This window comes from Perna viridis, chromosome 1, assembly GCF_037379345.1.
Source record: "Perna viridis isolate PV_CMFRI_1.1 ecotype Kerala chromosome 1, ASM3737934v1, whole genome shotgun sequence".
NCBI lineage: Eukaryota > Metazoa > Mollusca > Bivalvia > Mytilida > Mytilidae > Perna > Perna viridis.
Genome location: NC_142445.1, coordinates 69,916,688 through 69,938,843, shown reverse-complemented (window position 1 = coordinate 69,938,843; position 22,156 = coordinate 69,916,688). Strand labels below are relative to the sequence as shown.

At 33.1% G+C, this 22,156-nt stretch overlaps 1 protein-coding gene across 2 annotated transcripts; it reads left to right on the top strand.

The window, feature by feature from the left end:
• Window positions 1-81: 81 nt before the first annotated feature.
• Window positions 82-21,660, top strand: LOC148630182 (protein LTV1 homolog). 2 transcript variants are annotated; one of them, XM_088562567.1, is made up of 11 exons: window positions 82-236; window positions 3,066-3,197; window positions 4,175-4,309; window positions 5,873-5,963; window positions 6,324-6,459; window positions 7,209-7,377; window positions 9,704-9,825; window positions 14,176-14,294; window positions 16,747-16,799; window positions 17,455-17,649; window positions 20,715-21,660. In XM_088562567.1, exons 1-11 carry the CDS (start codon window positions 234-236, stop codon window positions 20,823-20,825), a joined length of 1,266 nt encoding a protein of 421 aa, XP_088418693.1. In that variant the 5' UTR covers window positions 82-233; the 3' UTR covers window positions 20,826-21,660. The 2 variants fall into 2 exon arrangements, with proteins under 2 accessions (XP_088418693.1, XP_088418685.1); XM_088562559.1 differs by having other exon boundaries at window positions 17,452-17,649.
• Window positions 21,661-22,156: the final 496 nt, after the last annotated feature.

Below are 22,156 nucleotides of genomic sequence, written 5' to 3'. Positions count from 1 at the left end.
TGTGTCTGACAAGTTCATTCGAATATTTTGTACAAGAGGGCGCTGTAAAAATAGGAAAGTTTTGATCATTGCGATTGGTGAACAAAAACAGCACCGATGATTGGGTAGAATTTCCTTTCGGATATCTTTTCTTTTATATGAGTATCTAGTGCAATCGAATGTCATTTCCGTTTCTGTAACCACGAGGAGAAATAATGTGAAATCCTATACATTTTCTTCAATATTGACCAAAAATGGTACGATCAGTAACATTTCCATGCTAATTTTGTTTATCAGTGTTATATTTTAAGATGTTATCTGTATCTGACAGCATGTTAACATTTCCTTATGATTTTCTAACCCTGTTTGAAAGTCGATTATTCTTTTTTTGTGATATTACTGTGAGTGTGAAGTCCCCAGTAAACCCGTCGTCAGATGTTCCGTCCAACTGTCAAGAAAGTTAAATTTGCGAATGTCGTATTTCAAATGCACTTGAAGTACACTCCATATATTTTAATACATATGACGAAGGCATTAGCATTAACTTGAGTAAAGCATTAAGTACAACTACAAGGTTCCTATTTAAACGAAGTAGACTTCATGTTATTTACTTTTCTCAAGTTCCAGTAAGATAATTTGATCAGTAGAGCTAGCAAAGGACATTTCAAATATTTAAAAAAAATTATCTTGGTCAAACAGTGTTGGGGTTTCGTTAAAGAATACTGGGTGTTATTGGAATCTCTTTTTTTACTATTTCTAAAGCTTCAATAGATGACTTCCACATTCACTTCCATTCCGGAAAAGTTCTTCAATTGTGTCAAGATAAACTGGGATCATCAAGCGTAAGAATGGGTGACATTGAAGTGGGAGCCAAGAGAATAGAATCTTTATTTGATTACTACAAAGAATTTTGGAATATTTAATATAATAAAGAAGCAATTCAAATATTTTTATGTTCAAAGATGTATTTCCACATTACTATTACAGTTCTTGCAGCCTTCAAATTTGATGTCCTTTCTTTGTCTAGTATAAACCTGTGAACCAGTTTCCACCTGATTTGGTGTTGTTTTATCATGATATAGTGTTTTGCTTTGATTAAAGTATCTCAAGTGTCAGTACAATGAAAATTAAGACAATTTTTATACATAGAAGAGCGAGCTTTGCTTTCTTGCTATGAAGCTGGTGAAACCTGAAATGCCCTGAAAGAAACGTAATCTTTAGCAGCTTGATCCGAATTGAATCTTGGTCTTTAATATCTGGCATTCATAAGAAATTATGGGTAAGACTGATGACATGACTTTAGTAAACACTCTGCTGACCATTAGCCATATCTGTCTTGGAAAAAAGTTAAGATTCAATTTGTACTTGTTTATTGAAATTAGCGCATGTTTTCTGATACTGCTTTGGTTCTCAATAGCATTGCCTTAATTTTTTTGGAGGAGGGCGGTGAAAATTCTGAGCCACTTGCCCAAATTGTATGGTGTGTGCCCCCAAAAAATGTAATTTGTAGGGGTTGAGTATTGGGAAAACAATCAAAGAAAAAAAATGATCCAAATTAGAAAGACAATTCCAACAATTCCGGCATATAGAACATAGGGATTTTTCACATGTATCTCCTGAACTGTTAGGTTTAGCCAAATTCTGATATGGGTTTAAGTGTTCATCATGAAGAAATCTATCGGTGCACAACTTCTGTGAAAAGCTGTAAACCCATGTTGGAGTTATTGCCCAGAGTGTAACCAAACTCTGCTTGAATGTTTCTTAGGGTGTCTTTAACAATCTATGTGTAGGGATTTTTGATCTGGTGGAAAACATGGCTGCTGTACTAAAAATAGACTATAGGGGTCAATTGTGGAATTTTGCAAACAACTCAAAAACAGTAGGATTTGGCTTAAATCTGGAAAGGATTAAAATTGTTCAACATGATAGAATGGATGTGGGGATTTTTGATCCACAGACAAACTTTACCACTGTAACTAAAGTAGAACGTAGTGTTCAGACAGCAGCTATTGCCATCACTGTTTCAATTATACAACGACCATAAACTATCTCAAATATTTTTTCCTCTAAATAAATATTTGACAGATTGTTACCAAGCTTGATTGAATGTTACTTAGGATGTCAACCATCCATGTGTGGGGATTTTTGATCTGGTGGAAAACATTGCTGCAGTTACTAAAATAGAATATAGGGGTCAAATTGCAGAATTTTGCAACATAACTCAAAAACAGTAAGTTAGGCTAAAATCTGGCATGGATTAAAATTGTTTAACATGAAAGAATGAATGTTGGGATTTTTTATCAATAGACTAATATGGCCACTGTTACTAAAATAGAACATAATAGTCAGACCACTGCTTTTGTTATCACTATGTGTCAGTTGTATGTCATCCATGAACTTCTCAAACGTCTTCTCTGAAAGTGCTGGACAGATTGTAAACCAACTTTTCCCTCGGGTGTCTATTACAATCCATGTGTAGGAATTTTTGATCTGATGAAAAACATGATTGCCATTACTAAAAATAGATCATAGTAGTCGAGTCGGATTTTTGCATATAAATCCAAAATGTTTGAGTGTAGTTAAAATCATGCAGAGGCAAAATTGATCAGCATGTTGAGATGGACCTACATATATGCAAAAATTTTCAGAAAGATACATCATTAACTCACCTGACTTGAAATTTTTGTTTTACTCTTAAAGCAGATTTGAATAAGAAAATGATTACAGATTGTGCATGGGATATAGCTTTCCCAACCACTGCATTGTTACTCTTGACCACCTTGATGGTCTCATGGTAAGGTGCTTGTCTTTAGTGTGGGAGGTTGTGGGTTTAATTCTAGGCCTGGTCAGTTGGTTATTATTTTATTCAAAATACAAATAAACAGAAAAAAGTCTTCCCAAGATAATGAAGAAATTTGACTTTCACTGTCAAGACACTATAGTTTAGGACTTTTGATGTGGAAAAATTGCTGAATTAAAAACCCCCCTTTCAGAGGATTAATCTCCTCACCAAAATTTCAAGATATGAGTTTCGAGGTTTATCACATGTACATCGCATATAGATATTTCATACTTTGTACTTGCAGCCAAATAAAAAGAAAAAGTTTATTGACAAGAAAAATGCTGTGACTTTCCATTTAGTGCATAGAAGTCAAAGAGATCCTCTTCAGGCCAGTGATGATGCAGCTTCTCGAGTTTTGATATCTGCTGATGATAAGGTAACATGTATGACATAGTAAGTGAATAATTATTTTTTTAAGGAATTGAATTGGTATCTTATTTTAGACCTTGTTTTCAAGTTGGTGTATATTAGAGTCTTAATTAAAGGTTGTTTGAAATTAACAACTTAATTCTTGGTATTGTTTGATATGCTGTGATAAAAGGGGTAAGTATAAAATTGATTGTAAGTTTTGATAGAACAATGTGAAAAGTTTTGTGATGTATGAACTTAATACATGGAATTCTCTTTTTTGTGTAACTGGGTGCTGAATCTTTCCATATCTAAATTTTCATTTACAGAAGTAAAAATGTTTTAACTGAAACCCCAAAACTGCATGGTAATGTTTATATTGAAAATGAGGGCTAATAAAGTTATTAGTATTACGTTGATTAATGCCAAATGCTACCAGTGATTTTGCCAGCGCTTGTCACTTTTGTAATTTTTTAAAAGATTTCCAAAGTGATGAAAGTTTTTGAGTCACTTTTGTCTCTTAAATTTTGAAAACCAAAGTAAAAAAGTTTTGTTAAAAACCTTCCTTCATGTACCTGTCATGACATAACAAAATAATACAACATTGTTATGACTTTATTGATTTGATTGTGCTGTATATTATGTTATCTGTATTTAATGTATTAGTGCTGAAAAAGAAATAAAAAACATTAATCAGTGTATATTTGCTATTTCTTGATATTAGTGCCTTATATAGTGAGTGAATTCAACTTCATAGGGACTTCTTGACCACACAGATTTCTCTATCTGCAAAAGTGACTAAAGGGTTCAAAATCCTAGCAAAAACCCTGAATGCTACCTGAGACATTCAATAATGTAACATCTTTGAAGTGATTCTAGTGCACTTAGCAGATCCACTCAGAATCCCCAATTTACATTTCCTTGATATATAATAACAATGTACAGTTAAGTTTACACGATCATGATTGATTGATTTACTAATTTTAAGTTGTCTTTTTTTCCCAGAAAAGAAAGGAGGAGCAGGTGAAATATGGAATTTACTACGAAGATAATTATAACTACCTTCAGCATCTGAAAGACACTAATGAAGGTTATGAACTGGAACCAGTAGTTGATAGATTCAGGGTGGCACATAATGAGGTTTGTAGAACATACATATGTGTAGGTTTTAGAACTTACAATGATTCAGGGTGGCACATGTCTCAAGAGATATGTAGAACATTTGAAGGGTTTAAAACTTACTGTGATTCAGGGTGATACTCGTCTCAGAGATCTGTAGAACATTTAAGAGGTCTATAGCTACTATTTACCTGTTACTGATTAGTTGATTGCAAAATTGATTTAACGGTTCACATGCAGCTCCATTGTCTATACGAATTGATTGAAGTGACTCGGAAAATCTTTATACATTTATAACTTGATTTATTAAGAAAAAAGATTGACAAGTCCATCATTTTCCCTCCAATCTTTCAGAGGTAATGGAAAGCACATGGTACTGAAACTACGAATCAGTCGTAGTTTGCAATTATTAATTTATTGATTGAAAATTTTTAACACAGAAGTCAACCGACCATTTAAATCAATGTACAAAATGTATTCACAATTTTCTTTTATGAATAATCAACATTTTTGTATCATCACTTGGAAGTTTTCGGCTGTTGGTCAGTGTGATGAAAAAGTCAATGATACAATGTTTTATGTATGTTACAACGTCCATGTGTGGTTGAAACCAAACTTGTTTACTCGTTCTCATATTTTGTAAAAGACTGAGTATGTGATGAAACAACAATGGGGTTTTTGGTCTGATTTTTTTTATGGATTCCTTATGAAATCGCTGCCTGTGTTTTTCAAACAGATCTCAGATATCTAGTACAGATTTTAAGATATAAGGGGTCAAAGGGGGTCACACCCCTAAAACTTTTTAATTTTGATCAGATTTTGAATATTGTTTTTTATTGGATTCCTTTTAAAAATCACTGCCAGCTTTTTCAACAAGATTTTAGAGGTCTCTTACGGTTTTCAAGTCAGGAAGGGCCAAGGAGGGCCATATCCCAAAAAATCATCACTTATGTTTTTTTTAGTTACAAGGATTGAAAAAGAAGGTCTTTGATTAGCACCCTTAAACCAACACATTTATCACATTTAATTGAATTTCATATTTTGTGCTATATTGTGTCCATAATGAACTGTGAGACACTATTCTCAAGTGTGTCAAAAACTTAAATTAATTTATGTCCACAGTTGACCCAAATGAACAGAGTTCAACATGCTGAGGTTGTATCATGCTGCACCACACAAAGCTTTTTTATTGCTGATAGACAGTGTACAGCGATGACAAGGAATTGATAGTTTTAGCGTTGACTTATAATGTTTGAGATTATGGTTAAAAAAGTTTGTTACATCCATTTGAAGTACACTGATGGTACATACTTGTAAGAAAAACATAGGTGACTTCAGTGTCTTAGATGGAACTGATTTGGCATTTGTTATTAGATCTTTTATTTTTATGTCCTCACTTCACTTAGGTAAAGCTTTTTTGGTGATCAATTTTTCTTTTGTACATATTTTCTGAACATACATGTACACATTATCCCAAATATTGTTGCAATTAACACAAAAAATCTGAACTAAGTTCAGGATCTTGTAATGAGTTAGATATATTGTGTGTTCATCAGTGTCATAATGAAAATAAAACTATTCCAGAAAAAAACTGGTTTGCAGTTACCATCTTCAGTTTTCCAGACCGATGTAGAAACTGATGTGGGTTTACTGAATAAAGCTGTACCAATAACAGGTAAGCATAGACATAAACAATGAAATATACTATGAATGGAAATGTCTAATGAAATACTTAATTGTAAATTTTAGCTAAGAACATATTTATCCACTAGTCTACAATGAAATATATTGCCATACATATGGCAGCCCTAAAAGTTTTGCTGGACTCAATTTTATTTGCTCGAATAGCCCTTTTCACTGAATGACAATTTTTTATCCGACAGTTTATGGCATTTTACTGGCATCTGCCTTTACAATTGCCTTGATAATTCTTACATAAATAAAAGTTGATGAGAAGGTGAAGATACATGTATGATTGAAGACTATAATCAAACAACTGTATAGCATCAAGATTTATGAATCAATTTTATTTTAGGACCACAGCCAGAATGGGATCCTGACATTGTAGAAGGTTTAGATGAGGATTTTGATTACAATGATCCAGATAACATTCTAGATGATGATTTTATGATGATGGCAAATGCAGATGGTGAAGGAGAGCAGGAGGAAGGGTAAGTTTATAATCTCTATAGCAAATACTAAGAACAAAACTTTTTTTCAAACGCTGAGAGATATATATGTGAGGAATTGTAATTTTTAGGTCTATCATTGAGAGAGTCACTGAAAATCCTTGCAAGACTTTATTTCAAATGCTTTAAGTCTGATTTGTTTATACACTCATAGTTTAAAATTTCTTGTTTTTATAGGGGTATACTGTTGTACCCTTGACAGTGTTTAGTCCTTAATACAATATTTCCATCAAAGTTTTCTCAGCAACTACTCATCACAGCAGCTTGAAATTTTAATGCATTTTTCCTGTAGGTATGCCATATAGTGGATAGTGGGATTTATTTTTGGAAAAATTTGACAACATCATGATTGAAAGTAAGGATGTCACTAGGAAGCCATTGCTCATAGATTTCATTTTTTTATTTTAATACCCCAGTTTTGAAGAAGAGTAGGGTGTACTGTTTTAGCTCTATTTGTAACCAGAACTTTAATAACCTTTCTCCCCAGGAACCACTGATCATAGCTACTTGATATTTGGTATGCTGCCTCAATTAGTGGTCCTATACTGTGTTTACTGATTTTGGTCCTGCCAGACAACTGGGGGGAAAGTGTGGGTATACTCAGTGAGTAGTAGCTCACAGATCCCTTGTTGAGTTAGATATTAACATAAAATCATAGATACACGTAGTTTTATATTTAGAAGAACAATCATAGTCCTTCACAATACTTACTAATCAGACATTTGTTTTAGAGATGAGGAAGACGACTTTGGATCAGATTTTGGTTCAGATGATTTTTCAGACCATGAAGACAGATTTATGGAAGAAGAAACAAAAACCCAGTTTACCAATTACTCAATGTCTTCCTCTGTGATGAGAAGAAGTGAAGGGTTAACACTGCTTGATGATCGATTTGAAAAGGTATCCATGAAATGAAAGTTAAGGAGTTGCTGATATATCTAATACAACACCAATAATAAATTAAACTTTGGAAGAAGAAAAAACATGAAACATTTCTTCTTAAAAAATGAGTTTGTTTTGTCTTGTCAAAATTTATTCATTATCCTTCCCCTTGTGTATATCATTCTGTTTGCTTGTTCCACAAGACCAGAATCAAATCAATCATCACTTGGTCTGGGTATCATATCTTAAGTTGAGAATTTCCTTATGTCTTTAGTTTCAAGTGATTTGTTTGGTCCAAATTGGAGTTGAAGCTCCATGTTGGAATTTTTATGAAACTGTACACTGGGCATATAAGCAGGAATTATCATAAAAACTACTCATTTTTTAAACAAATAATATGACAAATACAATTTTTAGAAGTTAGTTAATAATTTAACACAGTGATAGAGATGATAAAATATATATTCCTTATATAACCATTTATAAAGAATATAAATATAACAGTTTGTGATACATGTATGGTCTGTACAGACTACCGTTTGACATTTTTGAAAATGTTTTATGATGTTACAATAATCAGTTAAGGAAGAAAAACATGATACACGGAACAACATTTATTGGTGTTTTTTATACACAGTGAAATGCTAAATACATCACATCCTTAATACATATATCAAACTAGGGATATTGGAATTACTATTTTTGTAGCATTTAAAGGATGATTAATAGTTTGAATCTGAGTATATGTGATACTTTCAAATATGAGAAAACAAAGTTGTTGGCTTGTTGCTGCACTCACTCTCTCCAAATTTAATATATTTCTGCTTTGCCTGCTGATGTTTTCCTGTATCAATCAGTTGATATCCATGACATATTCATAGCTTGTCAGCTCACCTGGCCATAGGCCATTTGAGCTATTGCCATCACTTGGCATCTGTCGTCGTCTGTCATCGTTGACAATTTCTTCAAACATCTTCTCCTCTGAAACAAGAATAGATTTACATGAATGTTATAATGACTGTTTCTTAGAGTATCCTTCACAAAATGACCGTTTGGATGTTTGATCAGTTGAAAAACAGGCGGCCATTACTAAAAATAGAACATAGGGGTCAGACAGCAGATTTTTGCATATATATATCCAAAACCGTTAGGTTTAGCCAAATTCTGACTGGGTAAAAGTATTCAGCATGATGAGATCTATATGTAGTCAAATTTTGGTGAAAATCTGTTGACCCATGTTGGAGTTATTGTCCTTTTTGGATGTTTTTTGTTATTTTTGATGTTATTACTTTCAAAAATATTCTTCTCAAAACCTACTGTACAGAATTCAATGAAAGTTGGTATTTTTGTTTTTTAGGGTATCCTTAAGATAATCACTGTTTGGATTTTTGATCGGTTAAAAACATGGGCGCCGTTACTAAAAATAGAACATAGGGGTCAGACAGCAGATTCTTGCATAAATCTCAAACTGTTAGGTTTGGCCAATATCTTTCAATTGCTGAAATATCCTACAAATATATTATATAAGGCGTACAAAAGTCTCCAAGGGATCATAGTTGTCAGACGACTTCATGTAAGGGTTATTGTTCTTGGGAGGTAAAAAATGACTTCTTTTTTTTTTACAGTTTTCAGGCTATATCTTGAAAACTATGATAGATAGAATGAAACTTTCACTGCTTAAAAGATTCCTATTATAAGGCCTACAAAAGTCTCCAGGGAGCAAAGTTGTCAGATGACTTCATATAAGAGTAATTGGCCTTGAAAGGCAAAAAATTACGTTTTTGCACTCAATATCTTGACAACTCTAATAGATAGAATGAAACTTTCAATTGATGAAATGATCATCATGATAAGTCCTACCAAAGTCTTCATGGAGTCAAATGTTGGACAAATTCTTGTTAAGAGTTATTGCCCTTGAAAGGCAAAAATTTAACCAGGTGAGTAATTCAGGCTCCTGGGAGCCTCTTGTTTTCTTATGAGTTATATGATACACCAAGTAAATGTAGTATAAATTCAGGAATGAATACAATTAACAAAAAATTATAAACATACTAGTTTTATAAATTTTACAATGGACAATATAAAGGGATACTACACAGGTAAATCCTAGTGTTTCATGTGAGTTTCACACACAGGTAAATATTATCCTCTAGTGTTTCATGTGAGTTTCACATGATAACTTGATTCAGGCAAAATTCATGTTAAGATTTTCATGCAAATAGAATTTGCCCGTGTAGGTCAATTTTTAATGATGCATTTGTTTCTTTAAAGTTAAAACTAGTCAATACCTCAATGGTCTACTGAGGAGAAATCATTAAGACAATACATTATGTTTTAATTTCAGCTTTATGAGCAGTATGAAGATACAGAAATAGGTGCACTGGACCATGAAGATATTGATGGCAGTAAAGGGGGCAAAATTCTCGACTCTATCCTAGAGGAATTTGAAAAAGAGCAGGAGGAAAAGTAAAATATCCTGAAATTTGCATTATTTGACAAATTGGCTTATATGTTTTTTCAGACTTTTGCAGTGATATGAAATGACAGATAAAAACAAGTTTCATAAAAAGATGGAAAATATCATTGTACATAGTGGTACTACGCTTACATTAACACTGCACATACCTTAGACAAGTGATATTACACCTACATGTACGCTGTACACACCTTCGACAAGTGATATTACACCTACATGTACACTGCACATACAGTACAGTGTGCAACTTGACGTGTTTCTTACTTGGTACATGCTCAAGTTTGGAAATCAATTATTTTTGGTACTTTCCCATGAGAAATCTCCAACGTGTAGGTTAGAATTAAGTTTATAAACAAAATGGCAACCTCAGTTGCAAGTTCTTTATTTGAGACAAGTTCAGCTTTTTGGCCATGTGAGCTATTGCCATCACATGGTAGTTTTCGTCATCGTCCATCATTAACAATTTTTCGAAACTCTTCTCTGACACTACTTGACCAATTGGAACCAAACTTGGTATGAATATTCCTTCGGGTATCGTGCATAGAACTGATTTGGGGATTTTTGATCCGTTGAAAAACTTGGCCGCCATTACTATAAATGGAACATAGGGGTCAGATAGGAGTTATTTAGCATAAATTTCCAAAACCGTTAGGTTAAATTCTGACATTGGGTAAAAGTGTTAAGCATGATGAGATATAACTGTGGTCAAATTTTCATTTTAATCTGTGAAGCCATGTTGGAGTTATTGCCCCTTTTCAACATTTTTTTGCCATTTTTAATGTTCTCTGAGACTACTTAACCAATTTCAACCAAAGTTGGTGTGAATGTTCTTTAGAGTATCCAGCATAGAACTGATATGGGGATTTTTGATCCATATAAAATATGGCTGCCAGTACTAAAAAATAGAACTTAGCGGTCAGACAGTAGTTTTTTAGCATATATCTTCAAAACCGTTAGGTTAAAGGAGACATGACACAAAAATTTCATTTTTTAGACATTTATATTTATAAAAACTAGAGTTTAGATATGAGTATAACAAACGTTTTCTCATCAGGTTAGCGCTAAATAAAATTAGAATGATTTATTCATGTCATCAGGACGACCTAATTAATATGCATAAATGAAAACCGAAAGTTACACCCACTTACCATATATGGAAGTGCTACGTCATTGGTTCTCAATCTTCATTTTGGTGCATTGAAAATTGATACACGTGCCCAAAAAAATTAATAAATCTTCAAAAATAGCTTGTATATATAATGCAGAGTGGTCCAATGATCTGTGTATGAGTCTGAATATTGTGTTCAGAAAGTAAGGAGACTAAAGTTCTTGTTTTCTGTGAACTTTTCATTTTCGTTAGGCATACATCCTTGTGTGGCGAAAACACAACTACTTTGCACACTATTTTTAGGACTTGTACAGGTGGGTGCAAATAAAATAGTGACACTCTGTGTATTGTTCTTTCTTTGCCGCTGGGTTATATCAATAATTATGGCCAAGAGAAAGTGTGGGTGGCTTCTTTTATCTTTACATGGTTCGGAGCCTGGTGACACAGGTGTATGACTTCTATAATTAAAGTAAAATTGCATTTCTGTTGTCTTACGAATTGTGGAATAAGATGATTTACATGGAGAATTTGACACAATACTCAATTTATAATAAGACAACCCTAGGTGAGTTCAAGGGAGCTTTTCTGGTACAAACACTATTTTTCTATAGGTCAGTTAAAATATTTAATTTTAGCAAAACAGATTTGGAACATGAGGAAACATCAGCACGAAACCTTTATGGGTCTCAAGTAGAATTATCAAAAAACCAATAAAAAATAAACATCCCCGTATTATCCTGTAGCTGTACTTGCTGGGTACTTGTAACATTCCGTCAAAAGGGGTGAAATCAATATTTTCATTGAAGATCGAGATCGGAACAGTTTAAATCTTAAAAATGTGAATTTAATTTACTTTATGTAAAAAGTTCAATTGAACATGACAGAACATAATGAAATATTTCTATGTAATCTTCGAAAAGAAGTGGTGTGTCTCTGTGGAGTGCACATATTGGAGTCTAGTCTTCACACATGTAAAAGTTAAATATTTGTCATTGTTTACCATTTTCTTCTCGAAGTTGTTGAATTTGATACAACTGTAGGTATATATTTGTTGGCAAACCAAAACTTTCAATATTTTCACTCTCATTTGTAGAAATCAAGTAAAAAGTGCAGAAGCCCCACGCATTTCAACCATTCGATTTATAAATTGGAAACCAATGACAAAGCACGGTCATGTGACCACATGGATAATTAAAATTTGTATGGCTTGGGTCATCATCGACTTTGAATCAATTTATCTTCAATTAAATCATGTAAGTTACTGCAAGGGACATTTTTATGATATGTATCAGGTGTAATAAATCAAATAAACCAAAAATTGAAGAAAAAAAATTTTGTGTCCTGTCTCCTTTAAGTCAAATTCTGACACAGATAAAAGTGTTTGAGCATGATGAGATCTATTTGTGGTCAAATTTTAATTTTAATCTGTGGAGCCATGTTGGAGTTACTGCCCTTTTTGAACATGTTTTGCTATTTTTAATGTAATTTCTTTCAAAAATCTTCTCTTCTGAGACTACTTGAGTAATTGGATCCAAAGTTGGTATGAATGTTCCTTGGGATATTTTGCATAGAACTGATTTTGAAATATTTGATCAGTCAAAAAACATGGATGCTGTTACTAAAAATAGAATTTAGAGGTCAGACAGTAGTTATTCGCTTATTATATTTCCAAAACTCTTTCAGTTGCTGAAATGATCATTATTATAAGGTCTACAAAGTCTCCAGGGATCAAAGTTGTTAAAAGACGTCTTGTAAGAGTTGTTGACCTTGAAAGACGAAAGATGACAGTTTTTATTAACAGTTTTCAGCCAATATCTTCAAAACTATAATAGGTAAAAAGAAACTCTCAATTGCTTAAATGATCCTTATGATAAGTCCTACCGAAGTTTTCTTGAGTCAAAATTTTTGATTTGATTTAAACATATTTTATTGTCAAAGACAATTGGATTAGACACAAGTTGTACAACTTATCAATGCCTTCTCCTAATATATACATTTGAATAATACATACTTATGACATTTACAACAAATAGTATTATTTACAAGGTTACTATAGAGACAAACAAATATGTAGTGACCCATAAACATAGATGCATGCACTGGGGATTAAGCATGAATAAAATTAGACAGGGATTTTTGGACAACTCTTTGTTAAATTTATTGCCCTTGAAAGACGAAATTTAACCAGGTGAGCAATTCAGGGTCTTGGGAGCCTCTTGTTTAAAAAAAAAAAACTTGCTGTCTTAGTTGCTTTTTATTTTTTTGTTTGAAGTAATCTTAAAATCTTGTATTTTTGTTTCAAATAAAGATTTGGAAATTTGTTTTCTGGATGTTGAATATTATTTTCGTAATGTTTGCTATATGTATATGATTACTTATATTATATTAATGTAAAATTTAGATGTTTGAGCTATATTATGATAGTGTCAGTTTGAAGGTTGATCTTTAATGTGCAATGCATGACCTTTAATGTGATGTTCAGTTTTTGACCTTGACCTTAAAGCTGAACATTTAAATCTTGTTCATGACACATCTTTTTTCCTGGTGAACAGTCATGCTGTAAATGACTTGTGTATTTGACCTAATGGGTCATATCATACAAAATTTTTGTGGTCTTATTTCAAGGACATATATGAAGTCTGGTCCTAAAATTTTATATAGGGGCTATGTTTTCTTAAGCTTGCCATTATAGCTGCACATTCAATATTCTGGTGTTTGTTTACACCCATACCAAACATAATTTATTATATTGTAAAAAAAGGGATTTTTTGTAGTTATTATTGATAGTTTGACAACTGAAAGCATTTAAGAGAGAAAGACTTATTTTTCATGGGAAATATTGTCAGGTTGATGAAACGTTAAGCCTTTTTAAATAAATAAGTTAGAAGGAATCTACATAAAAAATCCTGAAATAAAACAATGAAATTCCACAATAAATATTTAGAAATGTATTTTATCATATCGAAATATTATCGTTTTGAAGTAAAACGATATATATTGTATTGTGAGGTAACTGTATCTTTTCAGCCCTATACATGTACATTGTACATACCTTTATTACAATGGTAAAAGCTGAAAAGTATGTATAAATGAGTGTGTTCTTCAGTACAAATTTTGCATTCAGTATTATACCATGTCTGACACCGCAAATATTTTTCAAGAACTCTTCATTCAATGTGTAGATCAAATACTTCTTCAACTGTCTTACTGACTTTGATATTTTTGTCTTCAGGAAGTTCAAAGAATTAGAGAACTGTAATGATGATGTTGAAGTTGAAGATGAAGGCTGTGATATTGTGGAAATGGTGATAGAGGAACCAAAGGAGAAGTGGGACTGTGAATCTATACTCAGTAGGTCTCAAAGACTTGACTGAAAATAAACTAGGAAAAACTCGGGGACTGTTAACTAATGATTAAAATCCTCTCATGTAACCAGCCATGTGAACAAATGATGTAGAAATAGTTCTCAGACTTCTGGGTGAAAAAGATAGAACTTCTAAGGAACCTCTGATGTTCACAATACAATTAATACCACAGGACATCATTTCTTTCAAACAGATTAATCTTATGTTCAAGTAACCTTGCCGATATGATTTGTTTTATTGTGACTAGCCTTTTGATTTGCCTATTGACAAAGGTATTTTTGGTACATAGGAATCAGAATTTTATTTTAAAAAATGTCTTTTTTACTGCAAAGATTTGCAGTCATATTGTGGTATGGCATTGTCGTCTGTAGACGCTTGGTTTTCATGTGATAGTTTGAGTATTAGTTGTTTGATCTTGATAAAATTTTATGACAAGATTACGAATCACAAACCAAAGGTTGGTATTGGTTTTTGAGGTTATGGCCCCTATAGGTTTAGAATTAGGGGTCAAAAAAGGGATCTAAAACATTTGTTTTTTTTTTCTTTTTTTTTCAGAATTTCACTATATAACTCCAATAAAATAGTAATGTCTGTGATGTTCCATGATATTCTATACCACAATGATTTGATTGATTTTCGGGGTAAAACTTCAGAAATTAGGGGCCAAAAGGGGGGCCAGAAGCATGTATTTTCTGATGTCCAGACAATTACTTGACTATTAGTAAATGAATCTCTTTGAAATTGTACTACATGGTTCAATACTATCAAAAAATGACTGTGATTGATTTTAAGGGTTAAGACTTGGGTTGTGTAGGAATTAAGGGTCAAAAAGGGGCCGAAACAAGCATTTTTCTTATGTCCATATGATAACATGAGTTAAAGTTAATGGATCTCATGTAAATTTTACTACAATAAAAGGAAAACTGGGATTGATTTTTGGGACTCAGGCCATGTAAGAATAAGGGTCCAGAAACAATTTTTTCCTGATTTCTGGAAAATAACTCGAGTGAAAGGGAAAGGATTGCTTTGAAATAGTACCATATGGTACCATATCCCCACAGGCAGTTTGGATTGATTTTGCAGTTTTTTACTGGAAACATTTAGGAATAAGAGCCAGAGAATGACCACTTCGATCTGGTCAAATTTCTGTCCTGTGTCAAATGTCTAATTGTAATCAAAATTCTAAGCTGTGTCAATTTTGAATGGTGTGCCCGTTCTTGCCCCAACTGCTCATGGTTGTGTTAAGCTGTGCCCTATGAAGCATTTTACTGGTTTTACTTTACCCTGTCTCTAAATTTGACCAGAACTAGGTACTCATTCTGCCAGTATCCAAGGAACATTTTGATATTACAAATTTAGTGCATCATATATTTATCTTTTTAATAAATTTTGGGTTCATATTAAAGGTGTTACTTGAAATTATATGTTTAATTTACATGATATAAGAGATTTTTTGGGGGATGGGTGGGTATAGGCATCCTTTTTTAGTTCACCTTGCCAAAGGCCATGTGAGCTATTGCCATCACTTGGTGTCTGTCGTCATTTTTGTTGTTTACAATTATACAAAACTCTTCTCCTCAGAAACTACTTGACCAATTAGAACCAAACTTGGTATGGATATTCCTTGGCATATTTTAGGATTTATTTTGCATATATCTCCAAAACCGTTAGGTTTAACCAAATTCTTTCAATAGCTGAAATGATCCATATTATTAGGACTACAAAAGGCTTCAGGGATAAAAGTTGTCTGACCACGCCTTTTCAGAGTTGTTGCCCTTGAAATGGTAGAAATTACAGTTTTTTTTTTATAGTTTTCAGTCAATAACTTGAAAACTATGATAGATTAAAAGATACTTTCAATTGTTGAAATGATCTTTATGATAAGTCCTACCAAAGACTTCTTCTTTTAAAAAATTGTTGGACAACTTCTGGTTAAATTTATTGCCTTTGAAAGGCAAAATTCAACCAGGTGAGTGATTCAGGCTCCTGGGAACCTCTTGTTTGTCTATGTTCAGACTTATTCTTGTCATGTTTCAAATCACCTTTGGGGTGCATCAATTTGCTGTAAAAATAAATTAGATGAGGTGTTATTGCCCATGAGACCAAGATTCTTACAATATATATTGCTGATATAATACTCCAAGTTACACAGCACCCGCTTACAGTGTATACCCCATATATACCACATAACCAGATTTGAAATGAGGTTACAATCTTAGGTGGCAAAAAGAATTATTTTGCAATTTGAGTAGCAGAATCATGCTCTGCTGTACATTTGGCAGACAACTAAAAAACTTGCAGTTTTTAGTTGTGTATTGAACTAGTATGGTATGAAGACTCTTAAGGAGAGGGTAAAGTGATCTGGTGACCTTTCAGGAAAAAAGATATATAAAAAGTTACTCATTGAAACATTTTTTATATGTCTTTGTCTTTTACAGGTACATATTCAAATTTATACAACCGCCCAAAACTTATTACAGAACCACAAAATGTAAGTATATTTTTTACATCTTATTTTGTATATGTATAACTGTAAAACAATTCCATATGGCCAGGGTCTTTAAGGGATGTTTTTACTGAAATATATGCATATGCAGAATATGCACAATTGTGAAGTCTATCTTTGATTGTATAACCATACAGCAGAATACTTATAAAAAGTAAACTATTGCCTAAGTGCATTATACCCCATGGAGAGAATAATGACTGGTCTGTCAGTACTATTTTTCACTAGGATACAATCTTCATTTTTTGTCTGATTTCCTTCATACTTCGGTGAAGTTATTGGACTTAAGAAGTAAAATTCAGAGATTTATGTCTGTTAGGTACACAGCTTAAGCAAAGGTGGTTAAGAGGGGATTGATTTTCAAAAAAAGGTTTTTGTTATTATGACTTTCTGAGCACAGGATATCAAATGTGAATAGATATTGGGTATGTAAGCATACTCACTATATTCTCCTTCCTTAGGACTGCTGGAAGTACCCTTTAAGTGAAAAGATGATGTAAAACTTGGCTTTCTGACTTCACATGAAAAGTTAGCATATCTAAGGAACTTTTGATATTCACAAGATAACAGATTTCAACATTCTTATTTCATAAGCTTCTTCTTGAAAAAAATAGGGACTTGTGTCTTTTTTTTTTAGCAGAAAAAGAAAATAGAATTGACATCCAAACTACAGATACCAAAAGACTCAATAGTGAAGCCTGGATTAACACGTAAACAACTAGAGAAAGAAATCCATCAGAATCAGAAAGCTGATTGTGCTGTTACATATAGGCCTAAAGATGAGACTTCAGAAGAAAAAAAGGCAAGAAAACAAGCTGTCAAACAGGAAAGAAAGGTAAATGAGAAAGAAATATTCGTTACAACAAGTTTTTGAATAAGAGACAGTAAGAATCCATGAAAAAGTGATCTCATTTAGTTAACCACACAATTTTAATTGAGTTTTTGGTTATGAAGTGCTAAAAGAGAAACTACTAGTATTTCAGTTACTGTAAGTGAATAGATGATGTAAACTTTGTTCTCTGACTTCTATGTGGAGATGTTGGAACATCTAAGGAACCTCTGATATTCACATCTTCCGTTCAATAGTTACATTTACTGTGCATGTCATTAAATTACACGCCCTGTGCAGGTCCGGGTGCTAAAAGAATAGGCCTGCAGCAGTGCTAAGCTTGTCGTAAAAAGCGACTAAATAGTGCTCAGAACCCTAGCCAGGGGTTAGGGCGCTCTGCCCACAGAGCAAATGGGATGTGTGCCCCAGGTGGTGGATTGGGGTACCCCTGGCGTGTTACATACTGGGGTTGTCAGGCTATAATACGGAAAACCTGACCGCAAACCATAGTTGTGCACCGTGTTGGGAAAGATACCACGTTCCTCGCACGTTAAAGAACCCTACTGTGGTATTCTCCCAGAGTAGGAACCATAGGGCTCTGCCACAGGAGGCTAAATTGCCCGACCCTACCCACCTCTCCCTATTTCCAGTGGCAATCAAAATTTGTCGACCCCATTGTCATTGTGTCCCATCCCTTTTTCATTTCATCATTTCATGTTCATTTTATCATCAATTTCATGTTCATCGTCTGAATATAGCTGAAATATTGCTGCTCGGACGTTAAACCCCAACAAACAAACAAACATTAAATTACACAAATCTCATTGGATAATCGGCTTTACAAATGATGTCTCATGAGTCAATAAAACATTTACATAGGCCACAACTAAGTAGACTACTTTTATTGATCACTGTGTATTGCATATTTTCTGCGTTTATCTAAAATGAAATTTAAATAAAATCAGAGATATTAATGAAATGTAATAATAAGATATGAGTATTTCATTTTTGATGTTTTATTGGCATTTGAAACTGTTGACCGGTCACACATTTCAGACATGAAGCAATGGCATCCTTCATTGAAAATGATGCTATGGTCAACGAGTTTACACAAGGATGAAACATCAAAACAAAACATTCAATTCTTAAATAATGACTGAATTAACCTCATATATAGTTGTTCATCATTAGCTGCAGAATTGTAAAAGGTCAAATACTTCACATAGAATTGAAATTTTCCGTTGTTTTAAAAGGTTTAAAGCAGCCATAAGGATATTTATGTCTTAAACAAACAGTAAGAATTTTGGACTTTAGTCTCAATGAAAAAAGAAGGTTTTAATATTTACACATTTTGAGGGAAAATAAATGATTTAGGCAAGTACCCTACTTAAGACTCATACCACTCAATATAGTGTAGAATTCAGGTCAATATTGATATTTAGTCAACTGTTTCTAAGGTATTTTCACTCAGTAGATTCTTGGAATACTGTAGTAAGCTATGACTGATTTAATAGCACCTTTTCTGAAAGCTGATTTCTTGCAAGAAACTGCAGATAAAAGGTCTTGTTCTTTAATGGGCATAGCACTTTTTGAGCTCATAATTTCTGAGTTCTGTCTGATTGTTTCCTTTATATTCAACATATCTTATAAGAAATTGATAATTTTACTAATTATTGTGTATAAATGATGAAAGTTTTGTTTTCAGACTGAAAGTGAAGATCTCTGAATATTTCTAAGGAACCTCTGATATAACATACTTAAGACTCATAACTGTCAGTATCATGTAGAATTTAGGTGAATGTTGATATTTATTTGACAGTTTCTAAGGTATTTTCAGTCAGTAGATTCTTGGAATACTTTAGTAAGCTTTGAATGATTTGAGGGGTTTCATTATTTTTTTTGTAATTCAGGTACCTTTTCTTTTGTAGGGGTACCTTTCATAATTTTCTATTATAAAAATGTATAAAATTGCTTAAAAGGGTAATAGTACCTGTTGCCTCCTCTTAATGAATGGCCCAGATTCACATTGCATCTTTTCCAAAAACTGATTTCTTGCAAAAGGTCTTGTTCTTATATGGGCATAGCACTATTTTGAGTTCTTGGAATACTATAGTAAGAGTAATCAAGGGAACCAAGATTATAGCGGTAATCAAAAGAATGTAATCCAGGGACAAAGACCAGACATGGAAAACAGACACACACAACAAAGAACATAAAGTAACTAAAATCATACAAAGTAACAAAAGTAAATGAGCAACTCGGACTCCACAAAAAAACTGGGAGCATGGACCAGGTGCACCGGTAGGGTAAGCGTCCTCTGCTTTTCTAGAAACTCCCGCCGAGTTGCTCATGAAAAGTCAAGTCTGGTGTAGACAAACGAGGAAAGGTAAACTATGACCTGTTGAATAAATCAGTTTTCATGGTGCTGATGGATACATCATAACGATCCACAAGTTCATGCAGACCATAGTAAGCTGTGAATGATTCATATTGCATTTTTTCTGAAAGCTGATTTCTTGCAAGAAACTGCAGATAAAAGGTCTTGTTCTTAAATCAACATAGCACTTTTCGAGTTCATAATTTTGTTCTGTCTGATTGGTTCCTTTATATTCATAATACCAATTATTGTGTATAGATGATGAAAGTTTTGTTCTCAGACTGGAAGTGAAGATCTCTGAACATTTCTAAGGAACCTCTGATATACACATTTTTATACTTTTTTCTTTTGTTGGTAAGAGCACTACCAATCTACCTTCCAATGTTCTGTAATTATGATGAGAAGTACAGGGTTTGGCACTTACTTTATTTGTTTGGTGTTCAACAGGACTACTTCAGAGGTAAAACAGGTAGTCTGCAGACAGTAATGATGGTTCTGTTTTTAGATGTAATGAAAAATATGGCAAAATTTAGATAGGCCATAGGACTACCATGAACATTTTTCTAGTAGTCCTCTCCAAAATTAGGGTGGCACAGGACTACCAGACTACTGTTAGTGTTGATCCCTGCTTAGTAATCAATGCTCTCAAATTCAGTTTATTGTGTCTAAAATATGAATAATTTCTTTATTTCAGGAGAGAAGACAAGAAAAGAAAATGAATAAAGAGTTATTTAAATCTGAGAAGAAAAGACAGGAGAGAGAAGTACTTAGTGTTCAGTCTAATCTTCAGGGCATCAAATTATGATCAAATTGTTGAAGACAGGGCTTTATCATGCTAGAGTGGTACATGAGAAAATGTACTTAAGATGAATCCTGATTCATGTTGAATACAGCTGCATGAGGCCAGAGTGGTACATGATTAGGACACAGTGGGTTTATAAGGTTGGCATGGAGATTGGATAATAGTTCACCAAGCAATGTCCATCAATAATCTGGATCAGAAATACAATATTTGGAATCATTGAACTGTAGGTGAATAATGTTTTTCCTGCATGTGAAATAATTTTTTTGGATTTTAGTTAAAGTATCACCTAAATTTTTTATTCCACAAACCCTTGTCATTCTACCATTTTTAACTCCATTAGTTATTCAGCAGGGTTATCCCTAAATATAAACCTTGATCCCTTTACAAGGAAAACTAGCCTAAATTTCTTTCTTCCTGTATTTAATCACCAAGAAAAGATAATGTATTGTGCTAGAACTCTAACAAATAGGCTTCTGGAACAGGGCTATGTTGCTACAAGATTGAAGTCATCACTACAGAAGTTTTATGTAAGTCATCACCTGTGGATCGTTATGGTGTATCCATTTGCACCATGGAAACTGATTTGTTCATTGTGTCATAGTTTTCCTCTCCTCTTTCGTCTACATTCTTTTGATTTCTAATAGAACCTTAGTTCTGGTGAGTACTCTTCTTACATTATTGTTAAAGTACATGTACAGGGACAAGTACGATTTTTTTGTAAACCGGCCCAGTCATTTTACTTTGTTATATGTACCGTAATAATAAATACTTTTATTGTTATTATTGTTATTGCTGATGATTTTCATGTTATTTATACAATAAATGCTGTAATTTAGTGCTTGTTAGTGTTATTCACACCATACATGTAACATAGGAGGAAATCTTTTGTATGTAGATTGTAGCTAGATTTTATTCATTGCTCCTATGTTATTACATGTGCACTCAATTATACTTACTAAAAGTTACAAAATATAAAGAATAGGTATGGTGAATATGTCTAAGAGACAACAATTCCACATAGATGACATTGTCAGCCCAAAGCCACCCATTGGTGTTAAATGAAGGACGAAGAAACCCTCACACCACAGGGCAGGCTGCAGCTGGCCCCAAAACATCATTATACACAGGTACAGCAAAAGAGTTGCCCTATATACTCAGGTAAAATAAAAATAAACTAAAGTTGAAAACAAAACAAGACATACAGAAGCCAGTAATATATTATATAATAGAAATCATTCATAAAGTACATGAAGTACAAGTAATATACACCACTCACTCTTCCACATTTTTAAGATTATTTACATCATGATACTTTGGTGAATTGAATTAGA